Here is a 26,732-nt window from a genome sequence, read left to right on the forward strand (position 1 = left end):
GGAGTAAAGAGCCAGTAAACTGTGATTACATGCTTGCGTTAGTTGGGGTGTTGCTGCTGAGTTAATAACTCAATGCAGCGTTGTTAACTTTCATGAGCTCGCTGAGGAGGAGGAGGGATTGTCGCAAACTCAATAATTCAATGCGGTCCTTAGGTAGACATCTATGTACTATTGCCATTATCACCTGACTTTAATTGTACTCCACAACAGTTGGATTGGCATTGGGTTGTACGCGCCTGAATTGTAATGTGATTATGATTGTATTGTGCTGAAATGAACTGGACTAATATTAATTGAAGTTAGACCTCTAGTTGTTATCTTGGATAGGGTTGCAGTTGCCTTGTAGCAAGAAAGTCCTGGTTTCTCTGTCTGGGGTCTCTCTGCATGGAGTTAGCATGTAAATCCTGTGTGTGTTTAAGTTCTGTTTGATTTTTTTTCTGTGACAAATTGGTGACCTGTTCCGGTTGTACCTTGTTTCTCACCAAAGGAGATAAGCCCATGGTTTATGTTGTTGGCAAAGATGATACAAGGTAATGGCTCAAACAATGAACAATGTCTGCTGGTTTAGACAAGTGACTAAAACAAGTCTTTCTTCACAGACCGCCATTATGAACAAAACAATAAACTAATCAGACTTCACTGAAACTCTTCTAAAGGAGCAAAGTAAGAATTGGCAAGCTGGTAAAATGATTTTGTATAGTAACGTTAATATCAGTGGGTTGCTTTAAGTCCTTAAAAATAATGAACAAGTTTGTTCGCTTGAGATGATGTTAGCTTTTACAGATTAGTTAGTGCAACGTTCACATACACTAAATGGTCAAGTCAGTATAGATTGGCTCTTTTTATAATAGTAACATAACGAGTATGAATTGTAGTGTCAGGTTTTTTTTTTTATCAACAGTCATATTTGACATTACGAGGTCATTTTCCTTGAAGATTTAAACAACACATACAAACCACTTACTTCAATCTAAAATGTCACTTTAGGTTTTGGGTCATTCTTGGCTACTATTGAAAAACCTTAGAGTTAGATATTTATTAAAGCCTAACCTGATATGATGAATCTTACCTAAATCCCAAGATATTTTGTTTAATCGACATGGCTCTTTTGACCCTGGACTGAGTTGGCAACATAACCCAAACTGAGTGAGCTTTAACACAACACATTTTAGACTGTGGGAAAGAAGACATTGTTACACAATAACCAGAAATCAGTTATATCTTCTCCAAGCAGTGTTTGTCTCTGCAGTTTTGTTGAAATACATGCCATAAAATGCATCTATTCCATAACGCCACAGAATAGGCTAGAATTGCATAAATCACGTCTCATACGTTCCTGCAGGAAGTTAATCCTCTGTCAAACTGAGAAATAAATCTTGCCAATCATATTGTCTCACTTAGGCAAGCATTGAGGTTCATAACCTTTTTGACAAAGTAGGCAAAGACTCTTTTTTTTATTATTTTTCTTTTTTTTGCTTGGGAGAAGTATTTGTAGAAAAGTGTAAACTCTAGGAGAAAAGGACAAGAGGTTTACCAAAGAAGGTAAAGCAGCTTCGACTAGCTAGTGATTAGCAGATGCTAAATGTTAATGTGATGTTGCAACAGTGTTTTCGCGAGTCCCAGAAAGCCATGAGCGCCGTAAGCAGTGATCCGAAAAGAAACACATGATTAGCAGTGTGCTAATAGCATCAAGTCGGGCCATGCCAACTTGTTTCAGCGAGGCTTAGTGTGAGAATCACTACGGCTGCTTTGCTGTGCTCTTTCTGGAATGTATTAACGTGTGTGTCTCTGTGTGTGCGCGCACTCATAAACTACAGGCTCGGCTCATGATGCGTGCCCTCTGGTCGACCTTGCCTCTGTGCAATTTTAAGTGAGTGGTCTAAATGGTAGCCTGTGATGTGAAACCACTGAGTAGAATTCCTAAACATTGTTGCAAATGCTGTCTGCTGAAACAGTTGTAAATATTAAAGGCGAATGTTGCCCGAGCAGGCCTCTACAAATGCCAGCTGGCTATGCAACCTCAATAAACTCTGTCTGATCAGTGATGAGGTGGTCCTTTTCCACATTCGGTACAATGGTGTGTACTGGGGATCAAAAATACTATCGCGTTTCAAATATCTGTCTTCAACTCTACCCTCTCATCCAAACATGCTTACTTCTTCTCGTTCACAAAAGACTGAGACGCCGAATGCCAAACCCAAAGCTTCATCACCGCAGTTCAAAAACCAACGGAAGAAATTGGAGCGGCTGTGTCCAAGTTTCAAATTTGGGATATGCATACGAACTGTGCAAGAGGGTTTGACAGTCGTAACAATGCTAAATAGAGTGATATGGAAATATCAAGACATAAAAATGAGACCATATGTGGCCTGAAAAGACAGATGCTGTCGACTATGTTCTACATTAGTGTTTTCCACAGAGAGGACACGCACACTGTCCCTCTTTTTCTTTATTTTTTTTTTCCACCATGCCTGAATCCCCATTGTCTCAGTGAGACTGCACGGGGAACAGAAAAAGGATGTAGAAGGAAATTGTCAAGCACGAGTCTCTTTATGTCTCATCTCTGCACAAGTACTTTCATACCCCCTCCTTCCCTCTAAAGGAAAATTCAGAAGGAAATCCCTCCTGGTCATGGGGGGCACAACTGTCCCGAAACAAGACCAGCTCTTAACAAGTGGGAAGCCAGGCTAAGTCCGACAGGCTTAGACACAAAAACAGAGACAGGGGCCATCAGGATCACTCCACAATCCCCGTGCAATGGCGAGTGATGAAGGAATCAAGACGGCCCGGCTCTTTTTTGTTTTCTTTGATTCCTCGGCTAACTCTCAAACGTGGGTTTTGTTTAGTCTCCTGTGATGACTAAGCGGACTGCGCATATCTTTTGATAAAAATAGTATCTTAGTTGACATTGGAAGAAGGAGGGGGGCGAGGGGGCGTTTTTGATGTTCGTAGAGATCCTGTTGCACAGGCACAGAGGTAAAAGCCAGTGCAGGAAGGGCTTGATCCTCTTTAAGGCCTGCACAGCATCAAACACTTGTCAAACACCAGGCGGACAGACAGCTGAGTGGCTCTGACAGATATGATCACAGCTAGGGGCAGCTAAGAGTCACAGCCTGTTGAAGACACAAGTCACACTCTTGTCAATAATACGCCTTCAGTTGACGGGAACGCAAACAGTAGGCCTTGACGCATATGGCAGGCATTTTCTTGTTGTGATTAGCTGAGTACGATTACGCCGCAATTTCCACGGTCATCTGAGGGTCTCACCTCTCCGAAGAGAGGTTTGTAGCATGTCACTAGAATGTAGCATACAGAAACCAACTCAAAGGGATATTTAACCTCCCCTCCTGCTAATCCGGAAGAGTGCTCTCGTAGCTTGTCGGGATCATGCTCTTGAACCCTGCCACTCAGCGGGATGGCGCGTTTATGTTTTGAAAGGATTTGACATGGTACCTGGAATGGCATGAGTGTCATGACATTGACCGGTTAATCGTGTCCTGAAGTTTTCCTTGGAGAGATATCTCATTCAAACAATGCGGTACTTTACGAGAGTATGTATGTCAAATCTTTTCCATGTTTTGGCATGCTGCAACAATCTTAAAGATCATTTTTAGGACTGTTTTTTTTGTGATGCCACACAAAATAAGTGTGATGGGCAAGAAGAATGATAGATGGGTTTTAAGAAGATTTTACAAATAAAAATCTTAAAATGTTGGAAGATTCAAGTCTGGACCGGATCATTCTAAACACATGCAGCGTTCTAATGCTGTTCGCCTGCTGGAAAGTTAAGCTCCACCAACGTCTCCAATCAACAGGTTTTCTTCAAGGCTAGCATGTATTTAGCTCCATTCATCTTCCCATCAACTCTGACCATCTATCAGTGTTCATAAAAAAAAGCATCCCCCACCATGATGCTGTCATCGCTGTGTCTGGCCAATGAGACGATGAGATTAGTTTTTTCACCACTTACATTATGTTCTAATTGTCCAAAGAAGTTTTATGAAATACTGGGATTGCGCTCAGTTCTCATCTCTCTTCAGTGCTGCGTCTGGATTTCTCTCGTATATTTTCAACCGGGCCTATCAGCGAACAGAAGTAGGAGTTGTGAACAATGGTGCTGATTTTCTGCCCTGTTTTATAATTGTAGTTCGGCAATGGCGGCAGATGAAGCGAACAAAGATGTTCAGTGCGTTTTGGCCACGCTTCCAAATATTGAATAAACATTAACAAGGCACTCAGCCATCTCGTTCGACTCAGCAATTTTCTCTCCGCAGTAGAGGATGGTTGTTTACAGCGCAGGTGATTTCCGGTGAGCTTCTTCGAGTTGAACATGGCGCATTGCATACGTCATGGCCAAATGCTAGCAATTGGATAAAATTTGAAACTCCACACCTCCAGCAAGCAATCGTTTCTCAATACCTGGTCTTCTGTACAAAGCAGAGCGATGAACAAAGGCTGTCATTTTAAGTCATTCTAAAGTACGCATATCGAAATAGTAAAATACTCTAAACTTGCTTTGAGTCAAGCTGCAATAAGTCAGAGCTTTTGCTAGTCAAGAGGGGTGTGTTAAAGATATGTCTTTCATGCAGTGACAAATTGTGTTAAGGTCAGAAATGTGCAAATTCCTCGTTACATCACCTTGTGTTGTGCTTTTTCATACTGATGATAGTGCAGCAGTCTTCAGAACTTTTAGGCTGGCTCTGGCCTCTACTTACCACCGTAATGGCGGTGGTGTGAGTCAACACCCCCTGTATTTATCACTGTCAGTGCACAAAAAACACCCAGAAGCATAAGCAGGCGAGGGCCAGCAGGCCTGTACTTGAATGTTTGTTGTGTCTGTATGTCTGCACAGTGGGTCCAGTCTCACTGCTATGAGTGGGTCAACAGCCCTCACTGGGAATGACCGGCTGTAATTAAAAGCTGCGATGTCTCTAATAAAGACAGCCTCAAGAGATAGAGAAATGGAGGAAAGGGATGTGGGAAGAGGAGCTCCTGATGGCTCAGCCAGAGCAACTGTTCACCAGATGTTTTCAGGCTCCCCTGTTTGACTCCACGCCTTTCTTCTTTTCTCCTCTCGCCAGACCACTGGTGAGGGAGCACTGCAGTGCCCGAAAAAGCGTCTCCATGAGACGCGTACCTCCAAAAACCCGTTCTTCTGTGGCATGCACATTGTTGTCCCGGGCCAAGCACAATGATACGCGATACACAAGCAGGCGCGTGTCATCCGAGTGCGAGACCGGGGGGAAAGACGAAACAAACCGGGCTGAGGAAGGGAGCAGATAATGTGGCGACTTCTTCTGCTTGTGGGGCCTCTTTAAATATTTGCCGGTGTCTGTTACATGTTTCTCACATTCTGGTTTTGTGGATGTCTGTGTGCATGTGCATCCTCATCTGTCTGGCGTGTTGCAGATGGGGAGATGAAAAGATTCGCAGGCCCACAGGAGAGCTGGCAGCAGCTCTGGACTGGAGGTCTGGCAGACAGAAAGAGGAGGTACAATGAGCCCACTCCAACCATCTCCGCTTATCTAAATACAACGCGAGGACTTCCGATACGGGGGCCTGCTTCAAGCTACGATTAGTCCAACGAGGAAACTTGACTTACTGTCAACTTTAATCTGTTCCAGTTCAGGAAAAATACAAGTAGACCATCAATACATTCCCGAAATCAAAACAAAGTACCTCGTCTTAATGAGCAGGAATAAGTTTTAGTATCAATTTTACAACGAAACTGTTCTGTTTAAACCAATCAGCCGGTGGATTTAAAAGAAGACATGTTCGACGACCCCACATATCTCCTTTGGTCAACTCCGCTTTGTGAAACATCAATCATCGACACAGCTGGAAGTCTGGATTGGAGCGTTTTATTAAAAATTTCGAGCACACTTCAAAGATCTTCGCGCAGGCTGTTGCAGCCCTTCCTTGTAAATACTGCATTACTATTGCTGTAAAAAATCAAATAAAATCACAGGGTAAATGTCTTCATTTGCCCGTGAAGGAAACGTCTGGTGAATGTTGGCTTTACATCTCTGACCGTGTCATGGCCAAGATCAGCGTGCACGCTGCACAGTGGCATGGGGGCGAAGTCGACCCTGTTTCTGGGTCATGACAACAAGAAAACAGCCCGCTTTGACTGTTCTGGTTCTTTCCTTCTCTTGGACCGATTTGTTTTCGACTCTATGTCTTATGTTTTACGGTTGTTGATGCTGGCTCATACGCCTTAATTCCTCTTCCAGAGGATGACAAGTGAAGTCTCAAACACCCTTCCAGAGTCCCTCATCTTCATTAAAGTCACATTTAGAGCGTAGAACCAAACAACTTTATGTCTCCCAACTGAGCAATGAATGATTTACCTCAAGTCTCTTTTTTTTACTTCACATTGTAGTTGCGGAGTATCTGCAGTGGTAAACACAATCTGCATCAGCAGCGTAAGCTGCACTATTAGAATATCTGCGGCTAAGCCGATAGCGATAACATCAACAGGGAGTTGATCATCCGAACGGTGAAGATGAGCCTACAAAAGGCAGCACCAGAAAGCGACCACTCAATCAGGCCCAGTGATCTAAACGCATCCTTCCCTCGCACCCCTCCTCTTTCTTCCTGCTTGGAAACGACCAGATGACAATAATGTGGAGAATGGAGCCCTGGTGAGTGCGGCTAACCCCTCCTCTGCTACCTCCCTCCACCCCACGGTCTTTGAAAGGCATCCACATGTTTATGGCTCATGCCTGTGGTATGACGATGGATTCTCCATGCAAGAGCCAACGGGATCATGGGGTGTTTCAAAAAAAATTGCCCTCTGAAGACAGTTGCTGTCAAAATGGCAGCAGCGATATTTATTTTGGTCAGAGAGCAGAGGCACCTAGCGGGAAGTTAATCAGGGAACCCACTCCCGTTCCTCACGGTCTCCAGCATCATAAACTCCCTACCCTGCTCACTAAAGTGAGGAATATACCCAGAGCAGAGGCGAATGCTTGTAGTTCTATCGCAATGAAAGATTTAACACTGGCACATGGCAAGAAGCTGAAAACAAAATCCAAATGTTTGGTTTTAGGCCATCTCCGCAAAGCCCAGATAGGAACATAGATTATCAGTTCGACATAGTTGTAAAAATATAAAACTTGCACACTTGGATGCACATAGTGAGAGGACAGTAGTGGTTGGGGTAGCTTCCAGTCTGTCTGTGAAGTGACCTTGACTAAACCCTTTACAAACAATATTTGAAGCAAAACACTGCAGTTATGAAACCCTTTCTATAGTTTTGATCTATTTTCAACTTATTCTGAGCTGAAATGTCAAAGACTTATATGGGAAGAGTTACAAACTCCCCCCATCCTAAGCAATGGAAGATGAGCATTTTTTACTGAAGACTTTGCTGAGGAGGTGTAAGTGCTGAGTCAGATAGGCAGATATCTGACGAAGCTATGTGTTGTAAGAAAAGAGTTGTTAGCCGGTTCAAGAAGCTTCCTAAATCTAAATTTTCCCACGAAGCCATCTATTTTGTGAAATTGAAATGTAACGATGGTCAAATACTTGAAATTTAGTTCCATCAAACAACAGAAACCCACAGTCTTTGCCCCAGAGTGCATTTGGAAGTTGCGATCTCGATTCTTGTGTTGTTCTTTCTTAATCTCCGTATGGCCTTTCAGCTCATGTTGGTAAAGAACTCAATTTACTGTGGATAGTGGCACTGTCTTACTACCTCTAACGAGATTCTTCATAAAGGTTTCTGCTTTTATTATTTCATTGGTCAGCACATTTGGACCAAAAACATTCATCTCTGGGACACAGAACCCGTCTCCTTATCGTCAAGGAGGTCGTTTCCTCCTTGACGGTCTCCATTAAGTGTCTTCACTTGATGGATGGTATAAACAAAGTATAGAACATTGTTTCTATACTTGTTTTATTGTTTGAATAGATAAATCAGCCACATTCAGGCATCTGGAAATTATAGCAAAGGATGAAGCAGACTTGTGTTGGTCCACAATTCTCTTCCTGACATCTTACTTCATTTTCTTTTTTTCACAATGTCACACAAGGTAGCAGTATGTTTGAGGCATACCTTCAAATCCTTTGGTGAAGCTCAAATTTGAAACATATTCCTTGCATACTAAACCATCGCATCATCTCCATGTAGATAAAAGACACTTTACTCTTAGAGCAAACATTTGATTTAGATAAACAAATAAAAGATCTAAAACTCAATGGCTAGAAAAAGATAATCCATCCATCCATCCATCCATCCGCAGGGCAACACAGAGACATACAGGACAAACAACCATGCACACACACACTCACACCAGGGAGAATTTAGAGAGACCAATTAACCTAACAGTCATGTTTTTGGACTGTGGGAGGAAGCCGGAGTACCCGGAGAGAACCCACGCATGCACAGGGAGAACATGCAAACTCCATGCAGAAAGACCCGGGGTCGGGCATCGATCATTTTAATCAAGATTTTTATTTTTATCTTTTCTTCAAAAATGCAGCATATCAAGATATGATCACAACTACAGCAGGTATTTATATATTGGAAGACTTGCAAAGCAACTCTATGTAGCTTTGTTTTCTTTTCCAAAGACAAACAAGAATTCCAAAATATTCTGCCTCAATAGATTTCACAATATTGTACACCGAGCCACGCGTTGCTTTTACTTCACAACCAGATTTAGGGGGAATTTTTTCTTTAAATGATTATGTAATGTAAGCTGTCATAGTGGGAGGCACTGGCATGTGACACTGACCAATCAGACACCACCCTGGACCCTGTGCCCACAGCCAAGCCTCTGCTGCTGGTCGAATGAGGCAGAGTGCCTTTTAGGTTCCTTCTTACCAGCTACTGTGTCAGCCCCTATGGAGAGGCCTTATTAAATGAAGATTAAGCTGTGGCTCCATCAGTCACAATAGGTTGCAGTGAGGGCCACAAATAATCACTTTGACAGGGTGGCGGCCAATTAGTGCTCTCCTTCTGTCCTGGGAAAACACTTCTTGCTCCACTCCCGCTGGTGGGAAGAACTGAGCCGGATTGTCTGTGATATTAGCCGGGCCAGAGATCACTGTTAATCACCACCTGTCATTCCACAGTGGCAGAAATCGGAGCGGGACCCGCCAGCCGTGAAACAGCTCTCTCATTCAGAAGTTTTGAGTTCATTTAAAGCCTGAACGTGACTCGTGAAAATTTAAGAACGCACGGGGTTGGCTCACGTTTGTTGTTCGCTGGAAACAGTCGCTGATGAAATGACAGGGGCGCAAATTTATTCTGTTCAAAGTGTCAGACGTTTTTCTCCCCGTGTGGAGAAAAAGTAGTTCTAACCTCCGCACCACGCTGCACTGTGTGCCATTTTGCTGACATGAGAACACGGTCCATCAATTAGGCTCAAGTTAAAAGTCTGTGTTTGTTTAATTCGAAAAAAAAAGAAACAAGTTTGATGTAAGAAGGCTGCATCTGACAAAAAGGAAATCCAGAAATGTGTTTGGGTGTCGGATTTCCAAGCTAAACACTGGCCACGCTCCGATGTGATCATGCTGTGAGTAATTAAAATGCTCAGAAGTGAGTGGCATCTTTCGCCAGGGCTTAAACCCCGTTGGCATGGTTAGATTAAACAGCACAATTGCATAACACATGGTCCGACACATGCGTGAGCGTCCGCTGTGCGCCTGTGTGCTAGGCCTGCCAGGAGGCAGGAGTTGCTGACGTGGTGATTTCTCGGTTTCCTCCAAAGCGGATCGCGCGTCCTTTTAGAGACGCGGCCAGATGGTCGGCATGCGGCGAGATCGAGGATGTCCGCACCGACCAGCAAGACTGGCTGTGGACAGAATTCACCAACCAAATTCTTCTCACGTTCCATCTGGGGACATCATTAGGTGCAAAGTAAATACAAAATATATGAAAAATGGTCGGGGGTGACTGAAACACAGTGTTTGACTAATGAAACCTTTACTTATTTAAGCAAAATTAAAAAAAAAAAAAAAACAAGGTAATGATGCGATGCATCACAACATTGATATTCATAAATGCTGATGAATATCAACATTGATGTTCTCAGACCAGACTGCAGACTTTTCTCCAGTAATGCCTACAAGAGGCCCACCTTTCATTGATGTCAATTGGCCTTAAAGTTGCAGTATGTAACTTTTTCAAAAATATATTTTTTTTATATATTTGTTGAAACTATGTGGTGACAGAATAGTATGAGACACATCATCTGTGAAAAATTTTTTTTAGCTCATCTGATGTCCCCAGTGCTAACTGGAAACAACCAATCAGAGCCAGGAGGAGGGTCTTAGAGCTGACAATCATGATTGTGAGCACGCTGCTCATCCCTCCAGCAGATAAGCTTTGTTTTCTGGAGCGGTGAGTTGCTTCTCCGTCATTAGCACATTGAGCAACACGTACACGAGGTTGACTGGCAGCACTAAGACCCTCCTCTTGGCTCTGATTGGTTGTTTTTGATTGCATTTCTTCAGACGGCCACTGGGAGAAGGTGGAGGAGATCGATTTTGTCCCCAGATCATCTGTTGCAGCAAAGGGACAGTTGTAGATATGTAGAAAACCATATTTGTTATGAAAGCTACATACTGCAGCTTTAAATCCTGCTAATCATCGCACGTCACACTACAAAGGGGTATCTAAGTAGTCCACTTAGGCTAGGTGGGATTTTTATGCCTTTGCAGCACTGCCGCAGAACATGCATCAACTTGATGGTAGTTGGATTGGAACAAGAGGCACGAGCAATTAGAGTACAAAAACAAACTGTGCAGAGAAGTTATGACTTAGAGAATCAGTGCTGACTGAATCCTTACAGTCGGATGACTGATGAGATGGATGGCTTGGCCTCGGCTAAGGCCTACAGCAGCAAGAGTTTCTCTGGTTACACACACGGGAGATCGATACTTCCACAAAAGGCCCGTTAGCCCTCTCAACTCGCAGGCCTATACGGAGATCCAATGACCGAGATAATCACTAGATGTTTCTTCTCTCTTATCCTTCGCCTCTTTTCCTCGTTGCCTCTTTCTTTCCATGAGGTCAGCAGGGTGTTTGTGAGCCTTTGTGGCTTCAGTCCGGCACTCAAAGGCAGATTTTGAGTATAAATTGCACGGCACTGCTCTGGAAAGTCGGGTCTTTAGCATGTTTGGGTTATCAGGTCCAAAATTTGCTATGCTATAAATCTGGTTTCATAACTGCATGCTGTAAAACTTCTGCTCTTCTGTGGGGTAAAAAAAAAAGAAAAAAAAGGGACTTGCGTGATGAAAAATGTAACTTTTATCGTGTTTGATGGCAACCATTAGATTGTGTGAATTTACAGCCAATCCCAAACCGCAACTCTGTCAGTTTTTTTTTTTTGTCAAGCCCCGTGTTTAAAAATATCTTACTCTTTGAGTCACTGAGATTCAGATTTGTAGAGTCTTTCTTTGATTCATTGTAAAAGACCACAATGTTACTCATCAAGGTAAGGTCTTTCTTGGATAGCGCTATCTAGTTTCAGTTTAGGCAAATCTTACGGATATGAAAGTGAGTTCTTTAGGTATGGGATGTACATAAACATTCATCCTAAAAATTGTATTTTAAGGGAAAACCTTAAAAATCAGAAAGACAAAATGACTTTGATCAACAAACTTAGCAAGCAGGAAACATCGGTCCCTTGAGTTACGTTCGAGATCATGCGAGTATACAAAAGCCAATTTGTAGAAAACGGTCGTAAATCAGACCACGCTTTAATTGTACGTTGTATTGAACTTTGTGCCCTCTTAAGTCTCAAGTCAGGGATTCCTGATATTATTGGAGCTGCAGTTGCCTCAACACTTTTAAGTTGTTTTGCCAACATCCAATATCGCGGACTTAGCTGGCACTGGTCAGAGGTTATTGGAGCCAAAATGTAGATCCAGATGAGAGGAAGAAGAATCAGAGAGGAATCGAATGTGTTTTTGCGAAACCAGTGAGTCAGATGAGTTGCTGGGAAATTTCTGCGGGGATTTCCCAGTGTTATCAGCCATCAACGCTGATAGAACCAGAGCAGCTATAAATAACGTCTCTCTATTGTTTTCAAGTTGTCCAGTGGCGATCTAGAGTACGGATGAGTGTTTTTAATACCCCAGGGGTACAGTGGAAACGCTAAGCGGACGAGGAGTCAACTCATGACTCCACAGATCGGGTAGAAAACATGGAATATCTGAGCTCGCTCAAAAAGGTCCCACCGAACCAATTTTTGGTTTTTTATTTCTGCCGAACGTGAGGAGTTTGATTGAGCTAACCGTATTTGACTAAACACAGGCAGAGAGCGCTAAATGAATCCCAGCAGAATGAGTGTGTACACTCAGCAGGGAACATCAGCCACGGTTTGTGCGACCGTGGTGTTTGCTGTGAAAATGCTTTTCATCCGGATATCATCTGAGGCTCTCAGTTTCCCCTTTTTAATATGGGGACTAAGTCATGCAAACAAGACCGGGTGGAAAGACCATCATTGTTATTGCTGCGGATTCTCAAAAACACATGTGTCCTTTTGATAATGCTGGGAGACCCAACAGCAAAGACCAGAGTGATTTCAATTTGGTTGTAAACAGAAAAACAACCCTGGTGGATCAGATCAGCGTAGCCATTACTTTCTCTTATTTTCTGTTTCCAATTAATCCAGCATCTTTACCAAATAGCTATATAACTCGGTGCTTATCCCAAACACTGGTAGCTCATAAAAAAAGACATGACTAAGGTGTTTTTGTTTTTAACTGTAAGCTCTTTAAACAGTTTATTCACTCCTGACTCTTGGAATTGTGTGCTAAGTTTTAATTTGGTTTCTTTCTAAACAGAAAGGGCTCTTTGTGGCATTTGCAACGTGTACAGATTTTATGACGTAAAAAATTTTGAGCTGTGTTGCTGCTAAAATGTGCTTTACAAATAAATTTGACTGGACTGCACTTCTCTTACCGTGGTGCGAATGATTGTTTGCAATTTTCGTACTGTGCCTCGCAAATATGTTTGTAACCCAGTGAATTTTTTCACGTTTTGTTATGCCAGAGCCACATCATCCGCTGTATCTGAAAGGTATTCTAGGTGATGCGCAAAAACCTACTGTAGTACAGCACGACTGTAAAGTAAAATTGAAATGTTTGAAGAGGAAAAAAGGTGTATGTTTAGGGTCGCCGTCCTAAATCTTAAGTCGAACCTCCATCCCAGCCTCAAGTTTATGGCAACCTGTTTTTGTTTTTTACATTCACCTCAGCATAATGATGCCACCCCCATGTTTTATCCTGTCTCATAAAATCCTCAGTTGTTTCGGGGTTTCAAATGTGACAAAATATGGAACTGCTTCATTGGGTATGAACTTGGCAAAATAACAAATTTTGCAGGATGATGCACTGTCCCAAAAGGTATCGCGATAAATGATAATATTGTCATTTTGAGGCCATTTTGGATTAATATCAAAATAATATTAATAACGGATGACGCATGTAAGTATACCCCACTCAAAAGTAAAAAAAACAACTTTGATTTCTAAAGAACATTTAACACAATAATTAGCTTAGACAGGATAACCAGACAAAAATTGGCAGGTAGTGCAAACTAACTACTTCGTACCAGGTGTTTGCGGCATTTCTCAAAACTTTTCAATGTTATTATAGAGGACAAGTGTTGTCCAAATGAAAGTTATTGCTCTCATTTTAATTTATCATGCCATTTATTGAATTATTGCTTACCATGACAAAATAACTCTATGCCAATACCTTTTCCTAGTTTTTTTTCCTGCTTTCTCATGCAGACTTTGAAGGCTTTCCTTCATTACAGACAGTGACCTCCCTCCTACCGAGTTACTCATTATCATCACCCACTGAAAGCGATCGTGTCACCATGTAGTTCCTTGCGACAGCCCTGCGTCTGCGCAGCGCTTCCCCTCCCGTTCAACCTCTGGGGCTCCAATTTTTCCTGTTATTCATGTGAACTGTAGAGTGTTGCGTTTCACCGGCTTTTGCCAAGTGGAGTTTTTCACAAGGAGTGCGGAATTAACAACACATGCTTAAGTATGAAATGTTGCCTTTATTAAACAGGCCCACCACAGCATTTCACATGCCTGAGGAGTCCTGAGATGCACACGCAGTGACACTTTTACACTCGACCCGTGGCCACCAGAGCTGGAACACGCTATCTGGATGAGAAGAGGGCTTTTCATACAACTGGGTTTAAGAATTCTGCTGGCCTCTGCGCAAGTTTTACAATCGCTGACTACACCAACAAGGAAACAAAAAAAAAAAAAAAAAAAAACGCGGCTTCTGTGCAGAGCATTGCCAAGTTTTGATTTAGGACGATCATAAAGTCTTCTCGAAAAAAAGGTCAAGTAGCCATGGCGGAATCGGGAGGAGGTGCGCGGCGTTTGGAGGGAAACTCTCTGACAAACAAGACGGGACATTAAGTACTAAATGTGCCATGGGATCACAGTTTCCAACCCAGTCAGCAGCCCTCGCAGAGCTGAAATATGAGAAACTATCAGGGTTTATTTCAACTTTATTTACTCTTTCACCACTTTGCTAAGTGACCGTCCCGTTCAGCACACCCGATCCAAAAATGGAGAAAAATCCTCGAAGTTAGCGTATGTCTTTTTCTGTTAAATTGTTGATAGACTGATATCTGCCACTGTAATTGCTTCCTTATTTGGGGCATTAAATATTTACACTTGGCCTTATCGTAATCCCAAGTTTATGAGCGATGTTAAAGTACATTAACGGGAAAAGGGCATTTATTTTAAAAGCGCCGCTAACAGAGGCCCTCATCGCCAAATGGCGTGTCTGGACCATCTGAGAAAGAAAAAAAAATGGTTTACCCTTTAAATATATACATACATTTCCTTTAGCCATACACGCAAACAGAGAAATTCCATCGACTTCTCGCATATTGGCCTGACATACATGCTCTGCGTACTGCAGAAATCTCTCAAGCTGACAGGAGGAAACAGAGACGGCCATTGAGGAAACCTGCAGATTATACTTTTGAAGGATTCCACAGAGGAGAGGAAAAGAGATGGTGGGAAATAAGCCCCGGAAAAAAAAAAGAAAAAAAGCTGGCTGGTGGAACAAGGGCCACTTTGGGAAAAGCAAAGAGGAGAAGCGCCGCAGTGAACCTCAAGCGCTCAGACGGCAAAAACAAAAGCCGGAGTGCGAGGGTGACGCGACGCAGGTGAGAAAACGAAGATCTGGCGACAGGCGCCCGCGGGTGCTCCTTACCTCTCCTGCAGTGTCTCATGGCCATTTTGCACATCCTGGACTCGGCAATGGTGGGACACGGTATTGTGTCCTTGGGGGGTTTCTTAACAATGTGCCGCGTCCGAGTCTCCAGACCCCACTTATAGCCACAGGTTTTGTTTCTCCTGGTGCAGGCTCCCCACTCGCTCCACTGGCCCACCTCGCAGCCCTCTGCGTGGGTTACACAGAGACAAGTGGCGTGCCATCAAATCACAGACCAGTGTTCATCAGAGACACCTGTAGGACTTATAGATTTAGATTTTCACGCCAGTTAGCTTAGCGTCACTGGGATCCTGTAAGCTCGCATTCAAATTGAGATGTCAAAAATGTAGTTTTCAGAGACAAATTTGAAGATTTTGAATCACGATTTGCTTTCTCAGATTATTAGAATACACAAGACCAATAAGAAAAGTATTTTTAATATAGAAATGTTAGTCAATTAAAATGCTTGTTTATGTACAGCACAGAGCCCTTCGGTAAATTAGAATATTACCTCTACATGATGACACATGAAGCATGAAAAGCATGAAAAGCTCATGTACTTTAGACGGAAGCACATAATATAGATTAATAACACAACGATGGAGGCTTGACAGGCTTTATTTCTTATTATTTTCCACTTTCAACTACTTAAAACATGACCTTTAAATTAGAGAATTACATCAGACCAATACCAAAAATATATATTATTAAAAACATAAATGTTAGCTTAATGGAAAGCATGTTTAATACCAGCTTATAGGTTTTAATTTTCAAAAGGTACTTCTAGTCTGACAAATGAGATTCATTGGGATGTATATTCCATTTTATTCAATATGACAGTATTTGGTTGGGGCTCTTTTTGCTTGAATTACAGAGTCAATATGGCTGTGCAGCGGCGTTAAGGAAGCCCAGGCTCACCTGCCTTGTTTGTTCTAGTGTCTCTTATCTTCCTCTAGGCAAAATTCCAAAGTTTTGCTACTTTTTCCAGGTCAGCTGAGGGAACTGATATCAAGATCTGCTTTAAAAATGTCTCACTCAACTTTGTCAACACTTGGAAGCATGACATTTCGTACCTTTTTCCACCATTTTTTTCCCTTCCACTCAACTTTCCATTAGCATGTCTTGTTACAGGCCTCTGTGAGCAGCCAGCTTCTTTGGCAATGACTGGACAACTGCCAAGTCAGTCACTATTCATATGAATCCACTTGCCACAACGAGGGCATAACATGATATTACTGTAATAGAAAAATTATTTCTTATTGGTCTGTTATGGTTTGGCGATCTGGCGATTTAGACAGGTGATGAAAAAATGGGAACATTCCTTAATGTTCCCATTTTTTCTCTCGATGCACCTGACTTTGTTCGGTTTGACATACCTCCACACTCCATTGTGTCTTCCAGCGGGGCAAAGCCCTCGGGGCACTTATCAAAGCAGCGCCCTTTGTGCAGGTAAAAACCAGATTTGCACTTGGTGCAGAAGTCTTTGCTGAAGCAGGACTCGCAGTTGTCTATCCTGCACCCTGGGGGAAGAAACAGAGAAAGAGGAAACGTCATCTGGGTTTCAGAAATCCACTTCATGTGGAATTGATTCGGAGCTAAAGTGTTTGGGGAAAAAGGGGGTTGTTGAACGGATTATACTCTCCCTTGTTCAAAAATATAAAATGGTAGAAGATTTGTGAATTATTTCACATGGGGGAATCACTGTATTGTTATTGTAGAGAACCGAAACCCTTACGTTCCGGCTTTTGTTCAAAGCGAGTAAATCAAAAGTATGAAAACACACACACCAAAAAAAAAAAGAAGCAGAGAGACGGTGAGGAACTGATGGAAGCTGACCTCTTTCTGCAAGGTTCATCCAAAACTACACATGCAAAACACGCCAGCTCACATGCTTTCAACTACGGGGTGCTACAAAAAGAACAATAGTGTCTGTAGTGCTATTGTATCTCTTCCATATCTCCATATTTTTCCATAACCCAACACCCCCAAAATTATTGGAAAGTCAGTTTTTCATTAAGTTCTGAATGACGACAAAAGCTGGTTTCGGTGTTTTGGCTTCATAGCCAAAAGAGGTCGCAACTGAGAGGCGGCGGGGGACCGGCTTCGTCGGCAAACGCAACTGCAAAAACTTTGTGTCTCACGCCACGCCCTCGTCATCCGAAGAAAAGGCACGGTAATGTGTCATCAAGGTCCCTGCAAATGACACGTCGAGCCGGGCTAAATTACAACGACCGCACCAACGGGGCGACGCACAGCCCCACATGATTAGAAGGAGCCTCCCAGAGCTGTCTAATTTATGCTGCTTCTCAGAGACTCTACGCATGCCCCCCGATACCCTCAACCTCCAGTTGAGGCCTCCAGGCGAAAGGGTGGGGGTGGGGTGTGGGGGGCTTCCCAGGTAGGTCGTCATCTCTCCCTCTGAAACCCGAAAGACTTTCTTTCCAAGCGCGGAGACAGACGAGATAGTTGAGGCGCTCGCTCTTTTATCTGTGACCCTTTCTGCAGAGCCCGGAGAAGGGAAGGTTTCTCACAATCACACCCCTTAATTACACCATCTCCAGCTAACCATCAGGCCTCCTCCTCGGCATTCCTGCAAAACGAGGGGGTCCCTCCCCGCCTCACTTTGAACCCTAAAGTATGGCCTCGGCCCACTCACTCTGGTCTCACGCTTTCCCGACCAGTCTAAACAAACCGTGAACGCACACGCTCTGCACAATCGCACACATGCCAATAAGATATGGTTAGAGTCAGGCTCACTCTACAATAAAGCTGCGCTCTGGAAAACGTGACTGCGCTGACCGTAAATCACGTCTCCGGCAGTTTGCCTTTCTTCTTCGCGTCCCACATGTACACATTTAGACACCCCGTATAATTATTAAGCGCGTTTTCTTATCTCCTGTGCTCCAAGCTTATTTTAGAACCTAAACAGACTAAAAATGTGTTGTGACCTCATGAACTTTTAAAGGGGGAGCATTATGTGTTTTCCAGACAGAGGGCCATTTTATGACACAATCGAGTTACCTTCAGTTATAAAAATGCTGTATATATCAAATATGACTTAAAAACAAGTTTGACTTTGTAATTTAATGACTTGAAATTGGGGCACTGTCTCTTTAAGAAAGTCCTGCTTTTTCTGAAACTCCGCCTTCAGGAAGTTGTCATTCTTCTATTAACCCTTTGACAATGTTTTTACCAGTGTTGCATTAAGAAGTAGTTGGTATGATGAATTCAGCTGCTGCAAAGTTCCACCAGGTGTTTGCTAATTGCTGCTGGCTAGTCTGCAGGAGCTGAGCCGGAGAGGGGTGCTCTGTGAGGCGATAGGTTAGAAGTTTAGAAACTGCATCTCTGAGGAGGCGGAACTACAGTAGGTCCAACTAGACCTTTTGGACAACTGAATGGTTACCATGGGAGATTAAAGGATTTCTCAAACATGCATGAAACAATCAAAGCAACATTCCAGGTATGTTTCTGATAAGAGAACAAGATTGTAACATGGTGCAAAGTTTTTTTTTAAAAAGTTGATTTTACACAATACTGGCCTTTTAATTAAATCACAAAATTCATACTATTTTGATAGAAATGTATATACTACATCAATTTAAAGTGTAATTTTGTAGTGGTAGAAAAATAAGACGTGGTTTTCAAATTGGAAAAGGAGAGAATCAATCAGGGGAGAAGCCAAGCTGCCTATGGTAATTGTGGAGGAGCTGCAGAAATCCACAGCTCAGGTGTCCGTTAGGTTGACCGTTAGTTGGGCTACATAGAAACATGACCAGAAAGAAAACATTGTCAAAAACAAGATTGTAGCATTTCCAGTTTCCTGCTGCTGGTGCTGCACAGCAGACAGCGATAAAAGGTGGTCTGCTAAGACAATGATTGATACAAAAGTAGCACTGAATATCACTTTTCTTGTAACACACCATCCTTAATGTGAAACATGTAGGGGACGGCATCATGGTGTGGGTATGCTTTTATCCAGCAGACACAGCGAAGCTGGTTTAGGAAGCTGTATGGAGATGAATACGGGGCAAGAGTGGAAGAACAATAGCAGTTCATTAGTAATCATTCACAAATGTTAAGCTAGGTCTAGAATAAATGGTTGAGATTAAAGCTTCTGTTAGAACGGCCCAGTCAAAGTCCAGATCTGAGTCCAACTGTGAATCTGTGGTAAAACTCACAGATGTTCTCCATCGCACTCAGCTTGAGCCTGTGTAAGTTTGTGGTTGTAACGTGACAATTGAAAATAATCAAGGGGTATAAATACTTTTGCAAGGAGCTGTATTTATGAGTTTTTTCTTTTTCCTTTTTTTTTTTTTTACTTAGTGTTCTTTTCAAACTTTCTGCCCTCCCCACCCCCCACATATTCCTGTCTGGGAGAAACTGAATCTCTGTCCAGACTAAACACAGTCTGCCATGCTGGAAGCTGGTACAGCCCAACTGCAACACGGGGAGCGAGTTAAAGCATCACAAACTGAAAAGCACAAAGTGTTCCTTAATATTTTCAACATGCTGTAGACTTCTCAGACTTGTCATCACCTGAGAGAGTGCTAGTTCACAAAGCGAATTGTAAAAAAAAAAAAAAAAAAAACATGAGCAAGAGACGAAGAACATCTGTCAGTGCTCTTATGCACTGAGCTTGTTGTGATAGTCTTGGTTATTGTTGGCAAACATCACTAACACAGCTGTATGAAATACGGGATCCTGCCAACGACGGTAGCGTTTATCGAGCCTTTGATTAAAGCGTCACTTTTTGGTTTCCCATCTCTGATGTAAACAGGGAGCGGCGTAAAAAAGGCTTTTGTGATGAGATGATAATGTCGCCCTGCGATGGATGGATGAGGTGGAACACAAATGAGCCGCCGTGGACGTTACGATGAAGACGGAAGGGTCAGAGGTTATCAGAACGAGTTGGGCCGATGGAGATTGACGGCTCAATCAAGGATTATCTAGATCACGGGGGTGGGGGAGCGGGAGCTGACACGCACATCGAATGCGAAAGCAACATGTACAGCAGTGCCAGAGCAAACGATACAAGGGAGTGGGTTCATCACCCCAGTGGGATTAACCTCAGGACCACCTTTAAAGTCTTCATCTAGGTGTCACAGAGAGACTAATGAGACGTAATGAGGTCACTGGATCCCAGTGAAGGCCTCCTGTGCCCCGGACTTAAATGTATTATCCTTATTATCTCTCAGACTGGTTCTGGCCGTGAGTCATTATATTATGAGCGGAAAAGCAGAAAAGCCTCATGACCGCTCAGAAGAGCTGCACAAGATGCCACTGAAGCAGTTGACGTTTTCTACGGTTTACGCCGCGGTTGCGCCTCGCATTTTACTTGTTTCTGTGTCGCTCTTGAGATTTTATCTCAAGCGAATCTGAAGCTGAGAGATGAGTCACCAAATGTGACTCGGGATCTAATAGCCCTGCTTGGCAGACGACGGCCCCTCAGCTGTGGTCTGGATGAGTAAACCGTTGATTCTATCGAGGACACTTAAAGCCACGTGTCAGCTTCAGTCACTTCCTGTTTCTTCTCAAAGCTCCGTGTGCACTCACTCAACTAATTAGCATGAACATTCGGTGTGTTGGGACAGAGATATGTCTCGGAGAGCTGATAAACCTGACAGGTTAGTTGTCAGACGCATACTCATCTGCCCACAAGAGGGTGCGCCCAGCTTCTGATCGCCACGTCCGAAGTGCAGATGTTGTAAAAATGCCTGGCAGATGGGAAAACAAACCATGTTTTTCTATCTTCTCCATCTTTACCTCACAACCTACGTTGAACAGCCCTGACCTACCCTAGGTTTGGCTGACACAAAGGCTGTTTGGCTTCATCACTGCCACCCAGCCATGTCGTGCGGGGATGCAGATGGCAGGAGTTCGCAACAAAGGTTGGAGCTGCCATTTTCCTCCCAACTCTCTCCACTGTGGGGCTTTTTTTTCCACTCGGGCGCTCCTTTCCTCCCTAGCACAGCAATAGGTGAGGCAGAGGTGGTGTTCCTGCCAATCAGGACCTTCCAGAGGGAGATCAGGGATGACAGATGTGTCAGCGGTCCTTCTAGCTTCTTCACACCGTCTGTGATATCCCCACCTCCGCTTATTTATGCTCAGCCAGCCCTAGCGCTCGCACGTACTCACGCCGCTCAAACCTCATGTGAGCATTCAAGCACAGACAGTCCACAGTTTACTTTTTTTCTTCTTTTAGATAATAAAAAAGTGAAATGAAAATAACAGTCTGTTTCTGGCTACCGTTAGCATGTAGAAGGGCTTGGTTTTTATGGATCCATTCTACTGACTGGCAAATCTAAAAGAGCGGTTAGCAAAGCTGTGATGATTAGATGTCCCTTGACAAAGCTCAAAGGCCAAAAGCAACTGTTCTTTCCCTTGGCCAGACTGTGTGGTGGAAATACCCTCCAGTTCAGCTTTAGAACAAGAAACAAGGAGCTTGAATGAGAGCGAGTTGATGGGAAGAGAGCTGCCAGTGTATACAGCCATTTGACTCTAGCAAAACTCAGAGTTACTTCCTCTACACACCCTCGCTGTCTTTGCTACCCTGCGGTCTTTCATCGGACCATAGCCTGACCCTGAACTATAGCCCACACACCTACTTTACATATCATTGGCATATTGGCAGTCCTGATGCCTTTTTGTCATCCGGTTACCTACTGACAGCACCAGCAACTTGAGCAGTAGGTACCTTTGAAATCTGCAGTTGTGTGGCAAGGCAATAGATCAGTGGTGCCCAAAGTCGGTCCTCGAGGGCCGGCATCCTGCATGTTTTAGTTCTCTCCCTGGTGGTAGAAGCATGTCAATGTTCTTCTTAGGCCTGCTAAGGAGCCATCATTTGATACAGGTGCGTTAAGCTAGGGAAAGCACTAAAACATGCAGGATGCCGGCCCTCGAGGACCGACTTTGGGCACCACTGCAATAGATTCTTCACTAGAAAATGTGCGTTCGTCCGCAGTAGCTGTGGGTCTTTAATTCAGTCTGAGGAAGCACATTTTCAAACCAGCCCTACTCTGAAGGCGGACCCTCGCAACACTTAGTCATGTAGACAATACAACTCTGATCGCCGTCTGATGGCTCGTAACGCTTTCCCTACAAGCATTTCGCTTTTGATACAGCATGATGGATTGGGATTTGTTGAACTTGAAGTACTGTGAAGAATTGCGGCTTGGGTTAGAGCATGACTGGACATCGTTCACACCAATTTGGTTTTAGATCAAATGTAACCTGAAATCACTAACAATCTTCCTTGCAGAATAGCACGTACAGACAATGACATGGGTGCTATCAACTGTTTTCCAGACAGTTGATACAAACTTTTGTGCATCTCACTGGAGCTACAGCAACTAGATTTGCCTCCTGGAATGCAGCACATGATCACATAGAACAATAGGGTATAAAACGACACTCCTAATGAACCAGCTCTGCAAGTTAACACAGTACTTTTGCGTCGAGCTCTTAAGATGCTGTTTTTCTCACCACTGTGACCACATTACAACTAGTTACCAATGCAGACTGAATGTAGCCTGATGGACAGGCATTGATGAACAAAGACGTAAACTGATTTGGGTGTCAAGAGAAGTGTTCTTTTATCTTCTAGTACCTGAAGGCTCTTCCATACTTCATCCAAAGCATCAAAATCGACCTTCGTTGACGTAGTTGAGTGACGAAAATTGCATCATCTTGTCCACAGGGCGACGTCCTGGTCCCCTTCTCAACACCGGGTCCCAGTGAAACTATTTTTGTACAGATGTGTTCGGTGATTGGTCAGAAGTTTTAGGCAGAAATGCGCTCTGACAACAAGGTTGACATTTTTGCCACAAGTAGTCTGCTTCCTCCATTTGATTTTTGTATCCTGAGGTTACATGAATACTTCTGAGGAGCGGTTATCATAGACGGAGATGCATTACATACATTTGCATTCTTCACAAAATGCCAATGCAGATTGTCAAATGGCTAAAATGTCATTGTCCATGGAGGACACTGTTTGCAGAAAGATATGGCATTCTATTCATGACCGTTGAAGCAAAGCAGAGAACGGTCCTGCGTGGTGGTCCGTGCTGTTTGTGAGAGATGGGCACGAATACGAAGGCCTTCCAGTCATAAGATAGCCTTAAGATGGTAGTTGTCTTGTAATGCAAGAGTTATGAGCCAGATTTCAGCTGTTCCTGCACCTGGGTATGTTTCACTTAACTCCAAGTTGCCTACCGATCCATGTATCAGCGTATGAATGAGTGCATATTTGGAAGTCCAGTGTAAAGCGCTTTGGATAAAATGGTTTGAGTAGAAAAAAACTTTGTAAATTCAGTCTATTTACTATTTAAAAGATACATTTTGTTTAGCTGCATGTTTTTTAGTAGGTTAAATAATACATTACTTGTTAGTAAATGTCAAAATTATTACTTTTAGTACAGTTCAGCCCTTTTAGCATTCAGACTCCAATGACGTGGAAGTCCAGCGAAGGTCCACCGTAACCTGGGTTATGTTGTGACCTCTGTCCACATGGATTAATTTTTTTTTTTTTGCATGGTTCCAACAATCACAGTGAATAAACTCACAATTTATGTTTAAGGTGTTGGACCCTAATGTTTGCTAAACCTTAGGCTAAACGTATCCCTTGAATACGTGTTGGTCTGAAATGCAATCTTCCTTTACTACTTAACAGAATAATGTAAAAAAGCATGTCTGTTGTTTGCCATTGACTTATCTTTCTCAAAAGGAGACATTCTTTTTCGGGGTTTCCTGCTTAACTTTGTTTCTCCAGCAGTACATTTCTTCTTCCCATCCAGAGACCTTTGTGTTACATGCCTGTGGATCCTACAGAACCCCTGCCGAAAAATAGTGAGGTTTCAGCCCAGCAAGTGGCTGAGTGTGTAGGCCTTCTGCTTGTCTAGTTTTTGTTTTTCTTTACACAGGGAGTCCACAAAAAAAAAATCTTGAATGAGATAAGATCACACAGACAAACTCTGGGGTAATAACAAGCAACTGCTGCTCCTTCAGTGATTTTTAGAAGCCGTGTTTAAAAAGCTCATGACAACAGAGTCGTAACACCGAGCTCCGGGCCCCTTCAGAAACCAAAACACAAGGCGGCTCTCGCTATCACGGCAATTAATTTCTCACTGTCATTTGTTGTAGACATATTTGAGCCTTTGGGAACCAGTTAGCTGGACCAGCTCAAGAAAAAAAAAATTATAATTTTGCATCTAAGACAATAAAATATCAGTTCATGGAGACTGGACCTGAATCGTTTCATTTAAAAAAAAAAAAAAGATAACACATGGAGAGCAGCTGAGGCCAAGTACAAAACTGGATTAAAGAGCAATGAGTGAAGCAGCAATCGCATCAAAGTGAGCCTCGTCCTGAGAGCTAACGCTACGTGACAATACAAGATGTTGCTGTAACAGCGCTGTGTAAGGCAAGGGGTCCAGATTATCCAGCAAAGCATCAGAAACTGCTAGTCAAAATTCAAACAGTGGTTCTCTATGCTTCAGTTGACGTAAATAAAAGCGCTTTTATTACCCAAGAACAAGATGTCTTTCTCTTTCAGTTAAGTAAGAAACGACAACAGTTTATAATGTCTGCGGAGCATAGGACGTTCCTTCTAATATGCTAAGAATTAATAAAACTGGACTGGTGCTGTGGTGCTGATGTAGCAAACAGACATGGGTCCGGACAACAACCCGCCGCTTGCTGGTTTTTCAAGTCTGGATGAAGTTACTTGGAAAAAGTATATATTATCTATTGCCTAATATTGTGTATTTTAAAGAGATGAAAGAATTTGGGAATGTTTAATATGTGCAACGAGCATTACAATTTTGAAAAAAGAAAAAAAAATCAGCTTTCCTTACCCAAGACAGTGTTTTTCGATGTTCAAACGTAGCAGAAAATCTCCTTTTGCAAGCTATTCGTGTTGGCGTGGGCAGGCACTTCGATCTGTCCCTACTCCAACACATCTGATTTAAATGACTGAATTGCCTCCTCAGACTGTCAGCACGTTCTGCAGAAGCTTCTCGATAACCACCGGTTTAAAAAGCTGTTCTGACACAGAGAAAAATCTGCAAAATGCAGAATTGTTGCCCCGCCACCCCCCTAAAAAAACCAATGTTGAAACAATTGATAATTTCACAGTATTGTAGAAACATATCAACAATGAAGGACGTATGCCTTCCTGGCAGGCTTATGATTATCTTATTTTGTCAAGAAAATGATTTTTTCTTGATTTTGGTTGTTGACAGAAGGTACTCTGAACTGTACTTAGACCGGTCATCCACTCTAGACCGGCCATGAAACCTTAAGGAGCAGCTGAAATCTTACAGTTAGTTCCCAAATAATAATATAAATTATTGGGAATGGGAAAGAACAAACTGTTGAGCATGCCTCTCGCAACTTCCGTAGGATTAGTGGCATTAAATTCAACTTTTATCACATCTTCGACGAACGGTGACGTTGCCTATTGTAGATCTCACTATTTAACTTACTGTTTTTTTTTTCTTTGACTTGTGTTTCATTTTTGCAGATAGAATTAACATAAAAGATTTATTTGTTTCTAGGCCGGCCGTGAGAGGGTAAGCAGAACGTAGTACTTTTCTGTCTCAGGAGTTGGTACATGTTCATATATTTCAGCCTTAAGGTTCAGATACCCTCCGCTGGGGATACGGTTTTAGTGCGTCTGTCAGAAGTTTGGCTCAGGGAACCAAAAAGCTTCAAGTTTCTCACTGTTTTCATACGAAACACTCAGCCAACACCTCGGGCTCTGCATAAACCTACAAAGTCCCTCTCCGTCTCTCCGAGCATAATCAATGTTAACATAAGGTTATGAGATCAGGGTGCTACATAAGGAGGAGAAAGGTACTTTTCCTTAATTGGATTTGAGTGTTATTCTTTAACAACCACGCTTGAGAACATTTTGATTTGTCAGTGTTATTGTTTGGATTTTTCATTAACTGTAAGCCAGAACTCCACGGAGACCAAAGGTGTGGCCTCTCTTAAAGCCGGAGACCAAAACGTGTTTTGCATGCCATAAAAAAATCTGCAACAAAGGGGCGACGATTGCCAAAATATGGAAAATGCTTTCATCTCGGAAACAGTAAATAAAACCGAGGCAATGAAAACTGCATTCAGGCTTCCTCGTAAATCCTTTTCCAGGCGAAAGAGTTCATGCTTGTTTCAAATTCATTATTTCCTTCACCTGTTTTCCACTTTTGTCTCGTCCGTCGACGAAAATATTTTTTGCCTTTGGCTCATGAAAATGTTTTCTGGCAAATGAAATATTGGTTTTTGCTCAGTTGTGGTTTTAGCCTTTGAACTCTGAAATGGTTGCTAATGTTTTGGGGGAGGTGCCTCTTTCTTTACTCCGACCATAGCCAAAGGGAAGTGGAGGTTATAGTGCACTGCTTTTCTGAGTTCTTCTAAGACCTCTCAGGTGTGTCATCGTGCACTCAGTGGTGAAAACTAAATTTGTCATATCTTTGACACTTCATTTAAGATTTAACACAAGTCAATTAGTTATTTTTTTTACACAG

General features: G+C 42.8%; 1 protein-coding gene across 1 annotated transcript in view; it reads right to left on the minus strand.

Moving 5' to 3' along the window:
- The window catches only part of rspo2 (R-spondin 2), a 75,878-nt gene that overhangs the window by 15,222 nt on the left and 33,924 nt on the right, over window positions 1-26,732 (minus strand). Inside the window, exons 3-4 of the mRNA XM_023330351.1 lie at window positions 16,584-16,727; window positions 15,208-15,396 (exon numbers count right to left, since the gene is read on the minus strand). Coding sequence (XP_023186119.1) covers window positions 15,208-15,396; window positions 16,584-16,727 — 333 coding nt within the window. The remainder of the gene's footprint in view (window positions 1-15,207; window positions 15,397-16,583; window positions 16,728-26,732) is intronic.

This window comes from Xiphophorus maculatus, chromosome 3, assembly GCF_002775205.1.
Source record: "Xiphophorus maculatus strain JP 163 A chromosome 3, X_maculatus-5.0-male, whole genome shotgun sequence".
NCBI classification, from domain to species: Eukaryota; Metazoa; Chordata; class Actinopteri; order Cyprinodontiformes; family Poeciliidae; genus Xiphophorus; species Xiphophorus maculatus.